This window comes from Solea senegalensis, linkage group LG16 (genome assembly GCF_019176455.1).
Source record: "Solea senegalensis isolate Sse05_10M linkage group LG16, IFAPA_SoseM_1, whole genome shotgun sequence".
Lineage (NCBI taxonomy): Eukaryota > Metazoa > Chordata > Actinopteri > Pleuronectiformes > Soleidae > Solea > Solea senegalensis.
In genome coordinates, this window is record NC_058036.1 from 14,691,491 (window position 1) to 14,709,042 (window position 17,552).

The 17,552-nt window shown below is 40.8% G+C and overlaps 3 protein-coding genes across 9 annotated transcripts; 1 reads left to right on the forward strand and 2 right to left on the reverse strand.

The window, feature by feature from the left end:
• Positions 1-163: 163 nt before the first annotated feature.
• On the reverse strand, positions 164-2,339 carry LOC122783268. 5 transcript variants are annotated; one of them, XM_044047981.1, is made up of 5 exons: positions 2,145-2,339; positions 1,921-1,976; positions 1,421-1,495; positions 1,209-1,298; positions 164-1,128 (listed from the first exon to the last, which is right to left on the reverse strand). In XM_044047981.1, exons 1-5 carry the CDS (start codon positions 2,149-2,151, stop codon positions 499-501), a joined length of 858 nt encoding a protein of 285 aa, XP_043903916.1. In that variant the 5' UTR covers positions 2,152-2,339; the 3' UTR covers positions 164-498. The 5 variants fall into 5 exon arrangements, with proteins under 5 accessions (XP_043903916.1, XP_043903915.1, XP_043903914.1 ...); XM_044047980.1 differs by having other exon boundaries at positions 1,421-1,492; positions 2,118-2,339; XM_044047979.1 differs by having other exon boundaries at positions 2,118-2,339.
• Positions 2,340-3,162: 823 nt separating this feature from the next.
• Positions 3,163-10,889, forward strand: wdr20a (WD repeat domain 20a). Of its 2 annotated transcripts, XM_044047969.1 has the most exons (4): positions 3,165-3,451; positions 6,068-6,250; positions 6,555-7,895; positions 9,156-10,889. In XM_044047969.1, exons 1-4 carry the CDS (start codon positions 3,188-3,190, stop codon positions 9,207-9,209), a joined length of 1,842 nt encoding a protein of 613 aa, XP_043903904.1. In that variant the 5' UTR covers positions 3,165-3,187; the 3' UTR covers positions 9,210-10,889. The 2 variants fall into 2 exon arrangements, with proteins under 2 accessions (XP_043903905.1, XP_043903904.1); XM_044047970.1 differs by lacking the exon at positions 6,555-7,895 and having other exon boundaries at positions 3,163-3,451.
• Positions 10,890-11,193: 304 nt separating this feature from the next.
• LOC122783261 (MAPK/MAK/MRK overlapping kinase-like) lies at positions 11,194-17,544 on the reverse strand. Of its 2 annotated transcripts, none has more exons than XM_044047971.1 (12): positions 17,174-17,544; positions 15,093-15,207; positions 14,340-14,429; positions 14,169-14,239; positions 13,833-13,911; positions 13,686-13,734; positions 13,402-13,580; positions 13,184-13,285; positions 12,937-13,110; positions 12,692-12,851; positions 12,412-12,606; positions 11,194-12,190 (listed from the first exon to the last, which is right to left on the reverse strand). In XM_044047971.1, exons 1-12 carry the CDS (start codon positions 17,358-17,360, stop codon positions 12,113-12,115), a joined length of 1,479 nt encoding a protein of 492 aa, XP_043903906.1. In that variant the 5' UTR covers positions 17,361-17,544; the 3' UTR covers positions 11,194-12,112. The 2 variants fall into 2 exon arrangements, with proteins under 2 accessions (XP_043903906.1, XP_043903907.1); XM_044047972.1 differs by lacking the exon at positions 17,174-17,544 and adding an exon at positions 16,787-16,946.
• Positions 17,545-17,552: the final 8 nt, after the last annotated feature.

Here is a 17,552-nt window from a genome sequence, read left to right on the forward strand (position 1 = left end):
CCCACCCCCTTAAAAAAAAATTGTGTTGAAAAAAACAGTGATGAAATCTGCTGAATATGAGGAGGACATGAGCTGCAGATGCCAAAGTCAAGACGGGCTCAACCCTCTTGTTCAGGCAGCAAGATTAAAAATTATTAGGACATCAAGAAAAACAAACTCCAAATCTGATTCAAACCACATTTATTTTTAAATTTAATTCAAATCAGATTTCTGCAGATGTCTCTGGCTGAATGCTCTGGCTGTGATTGCTACAAAATAATCCGATTTAATCTGAATTTTTGCCTTTCACGAATGCAAAATGACTTGTAGCTCTATGTTTGTTTGTTTTTATTTATTTATCATGGGAGTGAGTTTACTGAGGGAGGTTTTAAGGTGATCGACACAGTTTGTGAGACATTCAAAGTGCATCAAAAACAATCAAACCAAAGTGCATTTTAAACTATTTACAGTATTTCTTTCCACCTTAAATCATTTGTGTCAGCCCTTGGACAAGTGGCTCTAACAGGGTTCAGATGCAGAGTCTGCTGCCTCATCTTCCTGCTCCATGTTGACGACACACTGCCTCTTTCTTTGCCCTAGTTCGACCACTTCTGCTCCAGGGAGCCCAAACTTTCTCTTGGAAAGAGATCGGAGGTTACACGGGCTGGGAGATCTCTCAGAGGAGCTATCCAGCATCCACGCCGAGCTCCCTCCCACTGGGGTGAGAGGTCCGGCAGTGTGGGGTGTGGAAGATCTGGTCGTGTGCAAGCCTGAGTCGTCAAATTGCAACTCCATCTTCACGATTTGGGCGTGTGTGGTCGAATGACTCCTCTTTTCCACTGCATGATCTCCACGAGCATTCTGGTCACTGTGGGATGAGGGCAGAGTGTCGATCTCACAGACCCACAGCTCAGAGTCACTCCCACATTTCATCTGCACATCGAGAGGATGTTGCTGCTCTGTTACAGGATCTCTTTTCATCATCGCTTCTCTGAGGGCAGCAGACGCTGGTTGGTGGAGGATGAATCTCCTGCTGCGGCTCGAAAATCGACATCCTCCCGCTCGTCCCTGCTGCCTCCATCTCCTGGAGACACCGTCTGCGTCTGACTCATCTGAATCCTCAGAGCTCCCATCGTACGGGTCCAAAAACTGGAATATTACGAGCACGCGTTATAGTTATATGCATGAACACATAGGAAGGATGTGATTAGTGAGAGGACGACAGTTACCAAAGAAGTGCAGCCATGCCGTGCTGCAGGCCTCAGAGGCAGAGTTCGACGTAGTGTCCCACACTCTGGTGCGCTGCTGCTCACACAGCCCTGTTAAAAGAGGAATTCAGCCATTTTTACAACAAGATAGTCCTTTTATTTTTGCTGTGAGATAATGGGCATGTAGGCCTTTAAAATGGAATCTTTCAAAATAAGATAAAAAGCCATAATACCATGGTGCTGGTGTCCGACCATCTGGGACTAGTTTCTGAGTCACTATCGGTGCTGGAGTCCACTTTACACATCTCCTGACAGAAAGCACAGGTCACTACAGTCCAAAGCCATGTGTGCACGCGAGGCAGAGGTTAAATTCAAGAGATTTAGATCAGTGGTTCTCAAATGGGTGTCTGGGAAACCTGGGGGTTTCACAAAAGGTTTCTAAATTATCCTTGAAAATCAATCATGTATACCGTCCTTTTAGTTGTAAGAGAGAGAATACATTAAGTAGGATTTTTAAAGCCTTTTAACTAAATAATTTTACATTCGGATACATTTCTTTTAGACTCTGTCCTCTTAACATTGACTGACCTGAATGGTGCCATAGATTACTTACTAATCAAATAATTTGGTGGTGAAATCATTCCAATAGATGTATATTTTTATCCTTTTCAGAGAACATTTGAGAACTTCTGAAGTAGATCACGCTCAGCTGATTTAAGTGAACTGTTCCCACCATGTATTTGAAAGCAAGTTGGTCCACGTTGTTGGGTATTCGTCTGTCACTGTGATCTAAATGAAGAAACACATGTAGTGCAAAAGTAATGCAAATACGCACATTCAAGGGTCAACAAAACTCCAAAAATGTATCAAAATGCATTCAATAAAAATATAAAAATCTGATTTTTTTTTTCGACAAATACTTGTACTTACTTGGGAGTGAGTGTTGTTTTCTCCTACCTGACATGGCATTTAAACGGTGCTGTGTAACTGCCGAAGAAAGCGGAAATATTTAAATAACGTCGTCGTTGTTTCGCAGGCAGAGAAACTCGCAGGTGAATTAACCACCAACAGGAAACCGATAACTTGAATGTGATAATACACAGGTGAAAGGATGAGCACGACAGACAGACAGCTGACAAGACACGAGTTTGACTCGCTTACCTTTTAACAAAATAACATGTCCGGTGTTTGGGTTCTTCTTTCAAAATAAAAGTCGAATTAATAATTAGTCGAATAACAGGGCTTTATTTCAGCTTTTTATACTGGTGGAAAGTACTGAAATATTCTACTCAAGTACCACTATTTTAAAAAAATGTTGCTTAAGTGCAAATACAAGTACTGGTATAAAAATTTACTCAATTCAAAGATAATCAATAAAATATAAGGGGACACACATCTCAAATGAAGACAAACCTTTACAAATTAAAGTAAAGGTACTATTATTTTACTTTTTTTCAACTTTTTTTTACTCAGTAACTGATGTGATTTAAAACGTAGTGAAGTACAGTTCTTCGGAAAAAAAATATACTTCAGTAAAAGTAAAATTACACATTTTAAAAATGACTTTAAAAAGTACAAGTATACAAAAAACCTACTCAATTACAGTAAATGTAATTCATTACTTCCCACCTCTGACTAATAGTGCATTTAAATACATTTTTGTTATTGCAGTACTACTTTATAATCACCCCAATACAATACATACACATTTAATCCATTGCGTTGAATCCTAAGACACAAGATATTATACAGAGGAAATGTTAATGTTCCTCTACCTGGACTTTTCTAAATCTGAATACCACCTTAATACTTAATATCCATATTATTGTACTGTTGTTGTTTTTTAAGTTTAAAGCTGGGACAGTTGAAGTTTTACTGCCTTCTTCTCCTGCCCCAGTTCCCCGCTGAACCGTTGGGGGGAACGGGAGAGCAGGAATGTTCGCTCCGCCGCTCGCTCGCTACCCTCCGTGCGTAAGATCCGGCCTGGGGGAAAGGGATGAATGTTAAATTCAAAGATGGCGGCGGAGGGAGGAGGGAAGGAGATGAACGAAATTAAAACTCAGTTCACCACTCGGGAAGGCGTCTACAAACTCCTCACTCACTCCGAATACAGCCGTCCTAACCGGGTGCCTTTCAACTCACAAGGCTCCAACCCCGTCAAGGTCTCCTTCGTGAACGTCAACGATCAGTCGGGCAACGGCGACAGGATCTGTTTCAATGTGGGCCGTGAGCTCTACTTCTACATCTACAAAGGCGTTCGAAAGGTAGCGTGCTAACGCAGCTAATGTCAACGGAAAGTTGCGATGCGACATGTTAAATTACGCCACAGTAGTTTCATCTGTTGTTGTATTTGGAGGTTTGAGTTGTCGGCTTTTGAAAAACTCCAGCAGGTGCTTGACTTTCAAATTAGCTGGCAGCTAGTTAGCTTGATGCTATGATGTAGCTAGGCTACCATTTAGCTTGCTATCGATACTGGCTAACGTTAGCTAGTGAGCAGCTACACCGAGAGCCAGGGGCTAAATTCCGCTCACAACCCGTCACACTGTCGTACTTTTGCTGAATGGTGGGTTTTCGTTACGATTGTTAAAATGAAGTTAATGTTTTCATGTGGTTTAAGTTGTCAGGGCTGAATTAGATGCTGTAATGGTGCTTATTGACACTTATACGTTGCCACCCCTCACACCTGTCGACGCCCTTTGACTGACAGGTTAAAGGACCGACTCAAGTTTGCCGATTGAGTCCGCGGACAGTCCTTTCGTCCTGCAGGCTAACTGCTGCCGTCATCCTTTATTGTAGTGATACTCCTGTCGTAGTTTTGGCGACGTGTTTGGATACTGACTTGATCAAGTCACAGCTGATTGTTTATTGGAAATGGTCACAAGGAATAAGCGTCATTGAGGGCTCCCTATACTTTCATAGAGGGATGTAACAATATCAAAATCTCGCAATATGTTAATACCGTGGAAAAAAAGTTTTTTTGTGATTAATTTAGGTTTCCGTAACTTAAGCTTTTGTCCCTTTTTATTACTTGTGTTCATAATGGGATTTTACACTTGTGGAGCGTAGTGTGTTTATATAACTCTTAATCCTACTTTCATTACTCCATTAGCTGTAGATCTTTGTTAATGTATCACTTTATTTATAGTCTTTTGGCTTAGCTGGAATTTCTTTCCATGCATCTTCTCTTATCTTTATGGGGTAATTTGCAGAGTGGACTCGCATATTACCATGGTTCAAATTATTGGGGAGCTTGGCTTCCCTGTATAGTACACAAGCTCCCCTGAAAGCCTACATTGAGACATGGAGGGGGAGCTCTGAAACATGGTCCACTCTTGTGTCACAGGCTGACAAGATTCCTGAAATGAATAGCCTAAGAATAGTAAAACATAATAGGTGTTTATTCACTTGTCACATACATTTTGTCTAATGTTTCTGCTAATAAACTTTATATTGTCTCCGCTGTTACCACACGTGCTTGAAATTCTCTCCACCGAGTTGGCACAGCACAGAATGGAAAATAACCGAGTGCATATTACTCACATCTCTTGATGTGTAAGTTCAGCACAGTCTGGCAGTGTCTGTTTTTTTTTTGTCCATTACCCTTTTCTTGGTAATGACACAGAGTATGCTTACTCACATCGATTTAAAAGCTGCTGAAACATCCACAATCTATGAATCTTGAATCGAAAACTCTTCATCTCTCTCCTTCATACGTACTGTCACCACTAACAATAGTGGCTGCCATTTTCCCTGTACTAGATCTGTAGAGGCAGCAAGCTGAGTGCAATGAATGATGGACAAGCTCGGAACAATGGTCTCTGTAGATCTCACCCGCTTCTGCTCTGCTCCGCTACAGATGAGCCAAAAATACAATTTCATGTCTGGAAGACTGATAGTTTAATAACACTACAGGCCCACAATCGTATTAATACGAAACAGAAAGTAGGAAAGAGTTGGAACCATACACCTCACTTATCACGATACAATTGTATACAATGTGTTAGTGGTATTGTGTAGTGTGTCCTATTATGGCACATGCTATATATTTTTTTAAATCACAAAGAAGCTCTCTTTATTCTTCCACTACAAACACAGTTTTTGCTAAGCTGGATGACAATCATAGGTTGACTGGAAGCAGCTGATTCAGAGACATGTGCTTGTCATGTGTAATCTAATTTCAGTGTAAAACAGCAATAGACTCACTGGCGGTAATCCTGAACTAACATAAATAGTATGGTCTTGTCTAGTCTTGTTAGTCCTGACAATTTATGTTGAATATAAAATGAATTGATCAATATCACATCCTATTCAAAAATACATTATCTTACAGTTTCAGTACAGCTGACAATTGGATTTCTCTGAAATTATTCTGCCAGAGCAAGAACATGATCAGTTTAGTTAAGGTTAGTTATTCATGTTTTTGCTTGTGTATAATTTCAAACAACTCACTGTCACACCATTTCAGGGGAAACCACTGAATCATCATCTTAACACTCAAAAGATTTTTTCCGTTCTACCAGTGGTGCTAGCTGTTAATTATTAACAAGTTATCCTTTTTTTCATTTTAAAAACAAGTTGTAAATCATATTCTATGATACCTAGCATCCACCCATCGATAGAGGAAAAAAGTAAACCACTATACCTAAGTTTGTTCATATAGCTTTTGTAATGGAAATTGAACGTTAGATGTAAAAAAAAAACTTCCAAATCAATTAAATTAAGACACATTATCAGTTTTTAGCATAAACTACATGTGTTATGATCGGTTTAACCCACAGTCCGCCCTTGTCATGTAACCTAGTGCATCACCTAGTTTTTGGTATTAGAAGATTATGACACTTGCCTCAACCTCATGTGTTTGTTATGCTTTTTCTTGTCAGGCCGCTGACCTGAGCAAGCCTATAGACAAGCGCATCTACAAAGGAACACAGCCCACCTGTCATGACTTCAACCACCTCACAGCAACGGCAGAGAGCGTGTCCCTGCTGGTGGGTTTCTCAGCGGGGCAGGTACAGCTCATTGACCCAATCAAGAAGGAGACGAGCAAGCTCTTCAATGAGGAGGTAGGTGTTGATAAAGAAGTGGTCGATCAGAAGAGTTTTGTGTTCAGCATTTTTCACAGATTGGTGGTTGAGGTCAGTAGAAGTCTGATTGTTGCAGTAATAGGACATTTGCATTTTTTGTTTTAGGTCTTTGAGTGTAAGTGGATTAATTTTGCCAAGTGGCCTAAAACACGAGCACAGCACTGACGGTGAAATTATTAGTATTTTCTGATGACACTGTACTGACGTTGCTTTCCTTTCTCCCTCCTCTCGCTCTCCCTCGCTGTCTTCTTCTGAAACTTCAACTTTCACTCTCTCCTGACAGAGACTGATAGACAAGTCCAGGGTAACATGCGTGAAATGGGTGCCAGGCTCCGAGAGCCTGTTTCTGGTATCTCATGCCAGTGGGAATATGTACCTGTACAACGTGGAGCATACCTGTGGCACCACAGCACCACACTACCAGCTGCTCAAACAGGGAGAGAACTATTCTGTGCACACTTGTAAGAGTAAATCCACGCGGAACCCTCTCCTCAAATGGACAGTAGGTGAGGGTGCTCTGAACGAGTTTGCCTTCTCTCCAGATGGGAAATTCTTAGCCTGCGTTAGCCAAGATGGCTTCCTACGGGTCTTCAACTTTGATGCTGTTGAGCTTCATGGCACCATGAAGAGCTACTTTGGTGGCTTGTTGTGTGTTTGCTGGAGCCCTGATGGGAAGTACATAGTTGCTGGTGGAGAGGACGATCTTGTGACTGTTTGGTCATTCTTGGACTGTAGAGTCATTGCCCGAGGTCATGGGCACAAGTCTTGGGTGAGTGTAGTGGCATTTGATCATTACACCACCAGCATGGAAGAGAGTGACCCAATGGAGTTCAGTGGCAGCGATGAGGACTTCCAGGATCAGATGCTCCATTTTGGAAGAGACCGGGCCAACAGTACTCAATCGCGACTTTCCAAGCGCAACTCCACGGACAGCCGGCCTGTTAGTGTGACTTACCGGTTTGGCTCAGTGGGTCAGGACACTCAGCTGTGCTTATGGGACCTCACTGAGGATATCCTTTTCCCTCATCTTCCACTCTCACGGACACGGACACATACGAACGTGATGAACGCTACCAGCCCCCCTGCGGGTGCTACAATAATCACTAACACCTCTAGTAATGCTACTAACGGAAATAACAGTGGTGCCAATACTCCTGGCATTAACTCTCTCTCCACTTCATTACCACGCTCCAACAGCCTACCCCATTCTGCTGCCACCACAGCGACGGCAAACAATACCAACAAGGCCAGCAGCGGTGGAGGAATCGGCAGTGGAATTATGGACAGTGCCATCGCCACAGGTGTGAGTAAGTTTGCCACACTGTCACTCCACGACAGAAAAGAGCGCCACCACGAGAAGGACCACAAACGGAACCACAGCATGGGCCACATCAGCAGTAAGAGCAGCGACAAGCTCAACCTGCTGACAAAAACCAAAACAGACCCTGCAAAGACTCTGGGTACTCTGCTGTGCCCGCGCATGGAGGACGTGCCCCTACTCGAGCCCCTCATCTGTAAAAAGATAGCACACGAGAGACTGACTGTACTCATATTTTTAGAGGACTGTTTAGTGACTGCTTGTCAGGAGGGATTTATTTGCACATGGGCAAGGCCAGGCAAAGTGGTAAGTTCTTTTTAAATGTAGGAAAATGTGGGGGAATAAGAAGTGATAACACTGTTTATCGATCTAAACCGTCCCAAAATCAGGTGACAGGCTTTAACATCAATCTCTGAAAGCTTAAACTGTGGAGATTTGGAGTATTTTTAGCTTTTTATAGTTGAAATGTAAACCTCTGCCTTGCAGTCGAACGACATATCAGACATAATGTTTATTGCTTTCTAGTCAAAGGCCTGTTAACCTTCAAATATAACCAATGTTACAATGAAATTACAGTCTGGTTATTTAATATATTGTGATAAGAAGAAAAACTTCCTGTTGAGACGTGAGTGAAAATGTTAATCCATATGAAGTTTTTTCATTGGTCCATCACAGTCATTCCACAATGCAAAGAAGCGTAGCCAAGGACCCATTTGCATACACGCTCATGTTTCAGCTTTAATGCAAGTGATCGCTTTGTCCAAAGAATCTCTGCAGTTTCTCACGTGCTTTCAGCTGAATATGTCTATTCCCCTCTGTATACTGTGTGCTTATGTCTGTGTGTTGAGAGATTTTGCACGAATAAGGCATATAATTGTCTACATATTGGAACAATGGGTTAGTCGTTGACTGATCAGTCAGATATCCACAGAGGCTTGGGTGCATTCAGCAAAGGAAGTGAAAAATTAGAACCCGAACAATACCAGGATACCAAGTTGTAGGTTTCTTTTGGGTCAAATTATACAATTAACTGCAGCTAATGGTTATTTTCGATGTTGATTAATCGTTACGTGTTTGTTCCATAAAGCTTTCGGACAAACCAAAGTTATTCCGTTTTAAGAAAAACAAAACAGTCAGATTACTCGATTGTGAGATAGTTGGAAGTTAATTTAGTTGTCGATTAATCATGGATTAATTCCTTCATCATTGCAGCCCTACAAATAATGAAGTTAGAGTGCCCTTGAAAATGACCTCACAATGTCCAATTGCTAATTGAAAGAGACTTTTTGGAAGAGAAGTAAAGGTCCGGTACATGAGAAGTGCCTTGATCGAGCAAACCTCTCAGAGGCCGCATTAGTCTCGCACTGTACACTCGGCACCCACTCTGACTGCTGTGCACAGGCTTTTAATCAAGTGCAAGGGAGCGGGATGAGGAAAGACGAGGCTGGAAGGCAAAGTTTTTAATGAGCTATTTGTTGCTTCATTTATTTATTTATTTTTTTTGCTACTGTGTGTGTGTGTGTGTGAACTTTCCCAATGCAAATCTCCTTGTTTTCCTTTTTTCAGGGTTTATTGTCATCCCAAAACCAAGCCAGCTCTCCCAGTGGAACAGTAGTATAGCCTCAATATTTCTGCTGCTAAAGAACCCTGCAACCCAGAGTCTGATGCTGCTCTTCACCCTGCAAGCATTGCAAGTTTTTCCCTTTTTTTCTTTCACACCCTTCCCTTCCTCCTTTCCTTTCCCCCCTTTTTCGGTTGTCTTTCGTTACTCGCTCACTTGACTCAGAAGAATGAAGTAAGGAAAAAAAGTGGTGCGTTTGTGGACTGTTGGTGCGCTCTGTACTGTTGTTCTATGGAGTTTTAACACATTTTAGATTTTTTTTTTTTTTAACAATTCTGTCATGTCAGATCTCATCAGACTGTTTTCCCATTTGGAATTAGGGCTTGGCTTTGTTAGATGCAAACCAGACAATTGTGGCTTGAAATAAAAGGGATAGTTCATTTAATATTCATTATCTCTTTCTCTCCCATGTTAGGCTTGTGATGTGGACCATTTGTGGCTCAGAGTTATGGTGTGTTTCAACCAGCTCGGCTCGACTCGGCGCGGTTAAGTTGTGTTTCCACTGGCATAGTACCTGGTACAGGTACTTTTTTGCCTGTGACGTCGCCAGACTGCCGGCCACTGATTGGTCAGAGTGCCGTCACAGGAAGAGACATCCGACACAAGAATCGTGCCGAACTTTAGGTCAGTTAAAAAGACTTAACAATCCTAAAAATGTGGCTTAATCTCACAACAATTACCAGGGAAATGTTTTAAAATCTCAATATTTAACATAGGAGTGTGGTGTATTTAGCGACCACACTGCTGATCACAACCGGCGAGCTGTCACTGCCGCAGCATTTCAGTCCAGTGAATGTTTGGATGGAGTCTGTGCTCCGCTCGTGGAGGAAATACTGAACAAATAGTTTTAATTAACTGATTCTAATGATTGAGTTACACTGAAAACAACTGCTTTACAAGTCACTTTGTGTGTCGCGTTTGAAACAAAGTCACGGCAGTTTCATGCAGTGATGACTCCGCCCACGATGAGTAGGTATTATTTTGTAGTGGAAAACCAACCTAGACCGTGCTGTGCCGATGCGAGCTGGGACCATAGGTGGAAAAGGGGCTTAACTGACTAAAATGTGGATTTTGAGTGAACTATCTTTTTTGCGACCAAGCGCATGAGCATCTGAGAATGTTTGCATCCATCCACTTTCACCCTCCGATCTGTCGTCTCTTGAGTAGAATCTCCCCGTCGATGACTTTGCACTGATTTAGTTATTAGTTATGTTGTTGTTTGTTTTTGTTTTTTTTTATAACTAATGGAACAAAACATAGGATTGAGGACTGCCTTGTTGCACTGGGCTTTAACATCCTCAGTTTTGAAATCTCAATCTATTAAGCTTGATGCTGCAATCATAGTCTTTTTAAGGAGGAAAAAAAAATCGTTTGCACTTAAATTAGTTTATTAGAAGAAAATGGCTTTACATTTTTGGGTGTGCTCAGAACTCACAGATGGCTAATACAGTAGGTGAAGAAAGTGATTTAAAAAAAAAATTAAAACCTTTATCTATTGAGCATTTATTTTAATATTTCAGATTCAAATCTGCTCTGTATCATATTGTGTATATTGTAATTAATTGATCTGATGGGGGCCTACGCAAACTACCATTATTCCAGTGGAAGTTTTGTCACTGGTAGTTATATTTCTAAAGCCTAAAATATACATATAAATAATATTAAAATAATCTTGAATACACCGTTTACTGTTCTTTTTTCCTCCCCCCACCCACATTTACTGTATTTACATAACGCTGTGATGCTGCTGATATGAAAGTTTTTTTACACTCCCATGTGTTGGACATCGTTGGAGCTCAGGAGGTTTCACATATAACGTTTTTACTCTGCCTCGAATTCACTGTGAGAAGACGGATATGACACGACTGCAATATTCATATAATTAAGTGTTCAGTGACCACACAAGTAACGAAGCTACTGAGGCGAATATGTCGTTTCATATTTCTCAGTTTATTAATTAAAAAAAAAAAAATGAATTTGTCCTTAACATTTATTTTTTTAATTTGTGCAAAGATGATGTAAAAAGAGTCAATAACATACAAATGAAACTTGATTCTTTTTTTTTTTGCCTTTTACTGTGGTTATATATATATATATCACAATAATCAACACAAAGTATGGGTTGGGTCACAGTCGGTTTCTCCGAACTCTGAATGAGTCACAATGTTAGAAAGTGAAAGGGAATATGGTGGTTAATCACCAAGCTACATTCTTAAAGGAGCTGATTTGGGGCCTTTTTAGACCCAGTCTGTAATGTTTGAGCATACATATACAGTTATCTTCATTTAACAATTTGAGTCTCAAAATGTGCCTTTAAATTATTTCTCCCATTGATGTAGGATATTAGTGAAGCACTTACTGTGAATGTTATTTTTCCTTCTTTGCTACTCGAGAGGTTCTCTCCCAGTATACAGCACCGTACATATGTGAAGAATATTCAACCCTGCACTCCAACTCACTCTGATCGATTTACAACTTTAAATCACAGCCGATTAACTGCTGTTGTGTATATTTCACGTTTTTGACCCAGTTACAAATATTGTTTTTTTTGGTTAATTACTGTGAGAATGCTTACGTAATCGTTTGTAATTAAAAGTTGTAAGTGAGTGTGGCATCTTTTTGAAGCCACTTTTTTATTTTTGTACAATAAGCTGATCCAAAGGTTAAATGTGTCGAATGTGTGTTATTGCTTAGTTCGTGTAACAGGCTCCACTGAAGTTTCTTTCTCCACAGCTGTGAACACGTGACGCCATAACTGAAACTACACACTCTCAGTCCGACATGTGTTGAGATCGCCCTCTTGTTTGGTGTTAACAGACTGATCTAAGCCTGTCCCAAACATTGTCCTGTCAACATTCTGTCTGTTTGGTACGAAAGGAAGCATTTACAGTGCATTTGCTTGTCAGTAGCCTCCCCGCTTCCTGTCCAGAGGTGGCATGTAGAAGGTCTTGAAAGCAGCGCGGTGTGACTCATCCCGGGGCTGTGGAGAGGGGGGAAAATATGCAGACTCAGTGCCAAATCAACGCCTTTATTGAAAACACCAGTGAGGCTTGTGTTTGTATCTATACTAACTACGCAATCCTTTCAAATACAAAGTAGTGATTCATCTTCTGATGTGCAAAACAAAGCTGTCAGCCGACTCCCTGAATGGCTGAATGATTCACAAATTAAAAAAAAAAAAAAAAAAGCCTCTGCGTTTACCTTGGCCAACTGTGACTGGCACTTTTTGGTCGTGATGGATGGCAGTGTTCCCCTGTGAGTGGCGGGAAACGCGGGCATGGTGGAGACGGGGAAGGGGATCTGGGGTCGCGGTAAGACCATGTTGAGCTTGGGCAGCTCTGTGGGATAATGAGGGATGTTCCGTCTGATGAGCGGCTCTGCTGCGTGCTTCGTGTGCTGTGTGGGAGGGACACGATAGTAGTGGACACTTGTACTCATGGATTCATGGGTCATGTCATTTTGTTCTAGAGTTTAAACTTACGCTCATTAACGGCGTCTGCCTCGTGTGTCTTCCCCTCAGCTGTTTGCCGAGTTTTGTTGGGCGGCAGATGTGATCCATGGAGCTGTGCATTGCGCTGCTTTCTACACCGCCTATTGCCCCGGTCACTCTGTGGAGACTGTCGGCTTTTTTCTCTGCCAGCCTGAGGTAGAAAAGAAAAAAAAGAAGCAATAAACCAAAACTTCTATCATAAAACATTTCAATTGCGATCAATGTAATCTCTTTACCTGAGGTCCCTGAAGTACGTGTGGCGTATGGCTGTCTCTGCGGTGATGCGTTCATCGGGGTCGTATGCGAGCATCTGATAGAGCAGCGACAGAGCCGGGGCTGGGCAGTTGGGGATTAACCGTGAGATACCGGTGCCTTTTCTTGGCAGGAAGTTGAAATGCATCGCCCTAGACCTGCAAAACACAAAGTGTTGTTTGAGAAGATGAACCTCCTCAAACAACACTTTTCTGGTCCTGGAAAACCTACTGCTTGAACTTTTGGAGAATACTCTGATCCGGTGTCCCCAGCACATCGTGAATCTTGGCAATCTGGTCCAACTCGTTTGCTCCAGAAAAGAGAGGATTCAAGCTGGGATGCAAAAGCAGAAGCTACAGTAAACACACAGTATTATTTGTTTATGCCTATGGCGGCGGTGAAGAAGAGTCATAGATGAAATGTTGTGCTATATTTCCTGGCAGAAGTACCTCATGATCTCAAAGAAGACGCAGCCAGTGCTCCAGATGTCCATCTTCAGGCTGTAATAGCCATCAGTGAGGAGACACTCTGGGGCCCTGTACCAGCGCGTGGAGATGTACTCTGTGTGCGGGGGCTTGGAGTACACGCTCCGACACGAGCCAAAGTCTCCGAGCTTCAGAACATTTTGCTACAAGTTGTGCAGTAAAAAAAAAAAAAGAAGTGTGTCACTCAAAAACAAATGAATACTGTTGGGATTTTTGCAAATCAAATTTAGGTGAAGAAAGTATCTCACTCTGATGAGAATGTTCTCTGGCTTCACGTCTCTGTGGAAAATCCCACAGCTGTAAAAAAAAGAAAAAAAAGAATGAGTATGACGGTCAGAATCAAAAAAGAGTTTTATTTTAATATTTCATGTTAAACTTGTGAGATAAACTTTTACCTGTGCATGTGTTCAAGTGACTTGCAGAGCTGGTACATGTAATGCTTCACTGTCTGCTCGGGCAGCGGAGTTTGTCTTCCTGTGAAGAATGAAGAACCAAGGAGAGATTATGATACATGTATACACAATTTAACAGTGATTTTTTTAAGTTACTTTCAAATCGATACATATACACTGGATTTTTGAGGACAACTTAATTTAAAAGTGCCTAGGACACAATATTCTTTATTATCCTCTCAGGCTCTGTGTAACAAACAAACAATAGCCTATAATTAATTCAGAAACACAAACACGTCCAGCTCCAGTCATTACTCTCTGTCATAATCGTGCTCTTACCTTGTATTAACTCGTAGAGGTTCATCTCCATCAGCTCACAAATCAAAGACACTGTCCCGGTTTCTTTGTCACTGGAACAATGAATTGAATTGTCAAGAGACATGTCACACCACACTAGCCTCAGGCAACAGACTCATAATAACTCATAACGGCCGACACTCCAGCACTCACAATATTAGCTCATGAAGCTGGATGATATTTGCGTGTGGGCTCAGTCTCTTCATTGCCTGGACTTCCCGCAGGTTGTTGGCCTGCTCCAGACTAAAAGACAAGGGAAAAAAACGCTCACATTTCCGATGATTCTCTTCACACAAAGCCCACAACGGAACACAAACAAATAAACGTGGGCAGAAATAACAACACACAAGATGTGGAATATAGATGAAACAAACAGTGGAGAATAGAACTATGGTCAAACCTAAAGAACAACAACAAAATTAAGAAATGAAACACAAAAAGAGAGTTTTGTGGAGGGGAGAGTGTCTTATTTGACGTCCAAAAATAGGTGTGCATGTAAGTGTAGTTTTGTTTCTCTTTTATGGTTTTATTCTCCCCCCCCCTTTTAGCTCACACTTATGTTAACATTATGACTTGCTAAAACTGCTAAACAATTAGTATTTCAAAATAATATTTGCACATATAATGTGACTGGTGTGTAAATACTTTTATAAACCAAATATACCCTTGTATAGTGAAATAATTTAAGATTTTGTGTTACAAGTAAAAAAAAAAGAAAGTCACACACTGACATCACATCTATTGTTTTCCTCACAAGGTCAAAGAGAGTGCAGACTGACATCTAATAGGACACTTAAGGTGTCGGGGGTGTCGAGCTGCCGACTCATGTTTCAAAGGCCCAAACAAACAAGGAAAACGGCTCCAGTAACAACAGAGTGAATATGTATATATATACACAGTATATACCTGTTAATTGTCTGCTTCATGGTTTTACAGGCGTAGAACTTCCCATCTTTCAGGCTCTGAGTTTTCACCACCTCGGAAAATGTGCCCGCTCCGATTTTCTTGATTATTTTGTAACCTGCACAGCAAATGTAAACGAGGAAAAAACATAAACATCATTAAACATTAAAAAAAAAATAAAAAAAATACTGCAATATTGTAAATGTGTGATAATATGGGAAGTTAAAAACATTCAATAAAAACCAAAACACACCCAGTGGACTGGAGTCACAACTTCATTCAACAACATTTACATCACTGGTTCGTCCTCTGATCAATTTATTCATTATTATCAGGACTACAAAATGTAGGACAATAATGTGATGTTAAATATCCCAGAACTCTTACATATGAGACTATAAATAAATATATATAGGGACTTTTCTTCTTTTTCTTCTTTAAAATTACAGAAGCAGCTTATTTTCACTAGCCACTGGCTCCTTCAAAGGTGTTAGTGACTGAAAATTGTTTGACATTTCTCAGCAAACGGCACAATACACCTATTTATAGAAAAATACTAGTAGAAAACAAAGCACAAAACAAGTTACCAAAGAATCACAACATTTATTTGCGCTGACACGTTACTACAGCAACCACACTTTCCCCATTTAGAAGTGGAAGCTCAGAACTGTTCCACCCACATAAACCTGACGCCTAAACCAAGAAGAAGGAGTAAGAAAACAACAAAGAGTGGGAGAGGCGAGGGCAAGTGTCTTAACACTGTTTTTGGTATACACAGGCCACCGTAATTCTGAGATGCAGCTTGCGAAAGGGAGGAATGAGCAAAGATGGCCACATTACTCACACACATTACTGACACAATGGACCTTCATGGTATCAGAGTTGCAACAATTATTAATAATTGATTAATCTGCTGATTGTATTCTTGATTCATCGACTTATGTTGGGTCCATAAAATGTCAGAAATGTATTTGTATAGCACCTTTCTTACAAGGATCGCAGCTCAAAGTGCTTCACAATAAAAAGGAAAATAAAATGTAAAAAGCAAATACAACAATAAAACACAACAAAAAAGGAGTTAAGAGGTTAAAGCTTTAAACTGTTTTGACTTTACAATAAACTAAAAATGCAAATAAAACACAACACGGGGTGGAATAAAAAGGAGCTAGTTACAGGCTAGAGAAAAAAAGTTTTAAGTGATCTATTGAGCTAATTTAATGATTTATTTTATACATGGAGCAAAGAACGCAGGAAATATTCACATATGAGAAAGTGGAAAAATCAGGGAGCTTGTTTTAATTATTGGATGAACTCTCAAACGGATTATGCAAACCATAAACATAGTTTATTTAAAATACTCATTTAATTCATTTAATGTACTACTACTACTACTACTACTACTACTAATAGTAATAATAATATTATTACTAATTATAATCATTGTAGCCCTGAAACATGTATACTGAGTAATTTAGCATTTTGTACATTGTTGTGGTTAATTAAATAAAAATGTTTTAAATAGATACTTTATTGCAATAATTAATATTAAAACTGTTTAGTTCAAAAACCTTGAATGTTAACACTGAATACACCAACTAATATCTTATAAAATGATGAATTATATTTGCATGCCACCTGCTGTCGCTTCACTTCCTCACCATTTCTTTCATTTATTTGAATTTACGCTTTAATCTTACTCTGCATTCCTCTCAGTCTCAGCCGCCGCATGTCACTCGATCGTCCGTGACATTTAGACACCGCATTTCGATGTACAGTTGAACAATTAAGGTCTTCTTTTATGTTAAAATGTTAAAAAAAACGACACCGAAAACCAAACCCCGTCTCTACACAGCGCTAGCTTAGCTTAGCCTCGCTCGCGTGCCCTGTGAGCTGACCGTCGCCTTGGTAACGGAGCACGCCTTCGCCCTCCGCTCTGACCTGAGCAGGAAGCTGGAAACTCTGACTGAACGTGACAGTCACAAAAACATCAAAAGTTGAAAGAAACAGCACAGAAAAACGTCTGTCGTGTACATTTATCTTCTGCAGGCCCAGATATTTTGACGCAAAGTCAGAACCTTACGTACCTTTTTTCCAGAGGTGGTTCGGCACCGTTTGCTCGCACGTCTTGTCTTTGTGCTGCGGGTTGTTGTTCTTCGTGTCCAGCGCGTGTCCTCTGTTGTTGTTCCAGTCCGTGTTGGGCGGTGTTTTGCACGCATTTCGCAGACTCGCCCGGTTTTTCACGCCGATCAGCCAGCTTGAGTAGTGCATCATTAGTGACTCCTGAGGAGCCACTAAACCATGAGCTTTGTGTTAGCGTTCACACATAAATCCCGCGAGAACACACTGCTGTTGCTGCTTCTTTGTATCTACTGCATAGATAACGTTACCAAGTACAGTCAGCGTACACAACACACACACGCGCGCGCACACACACACACACACACAATTCCACTGCACTCAGAG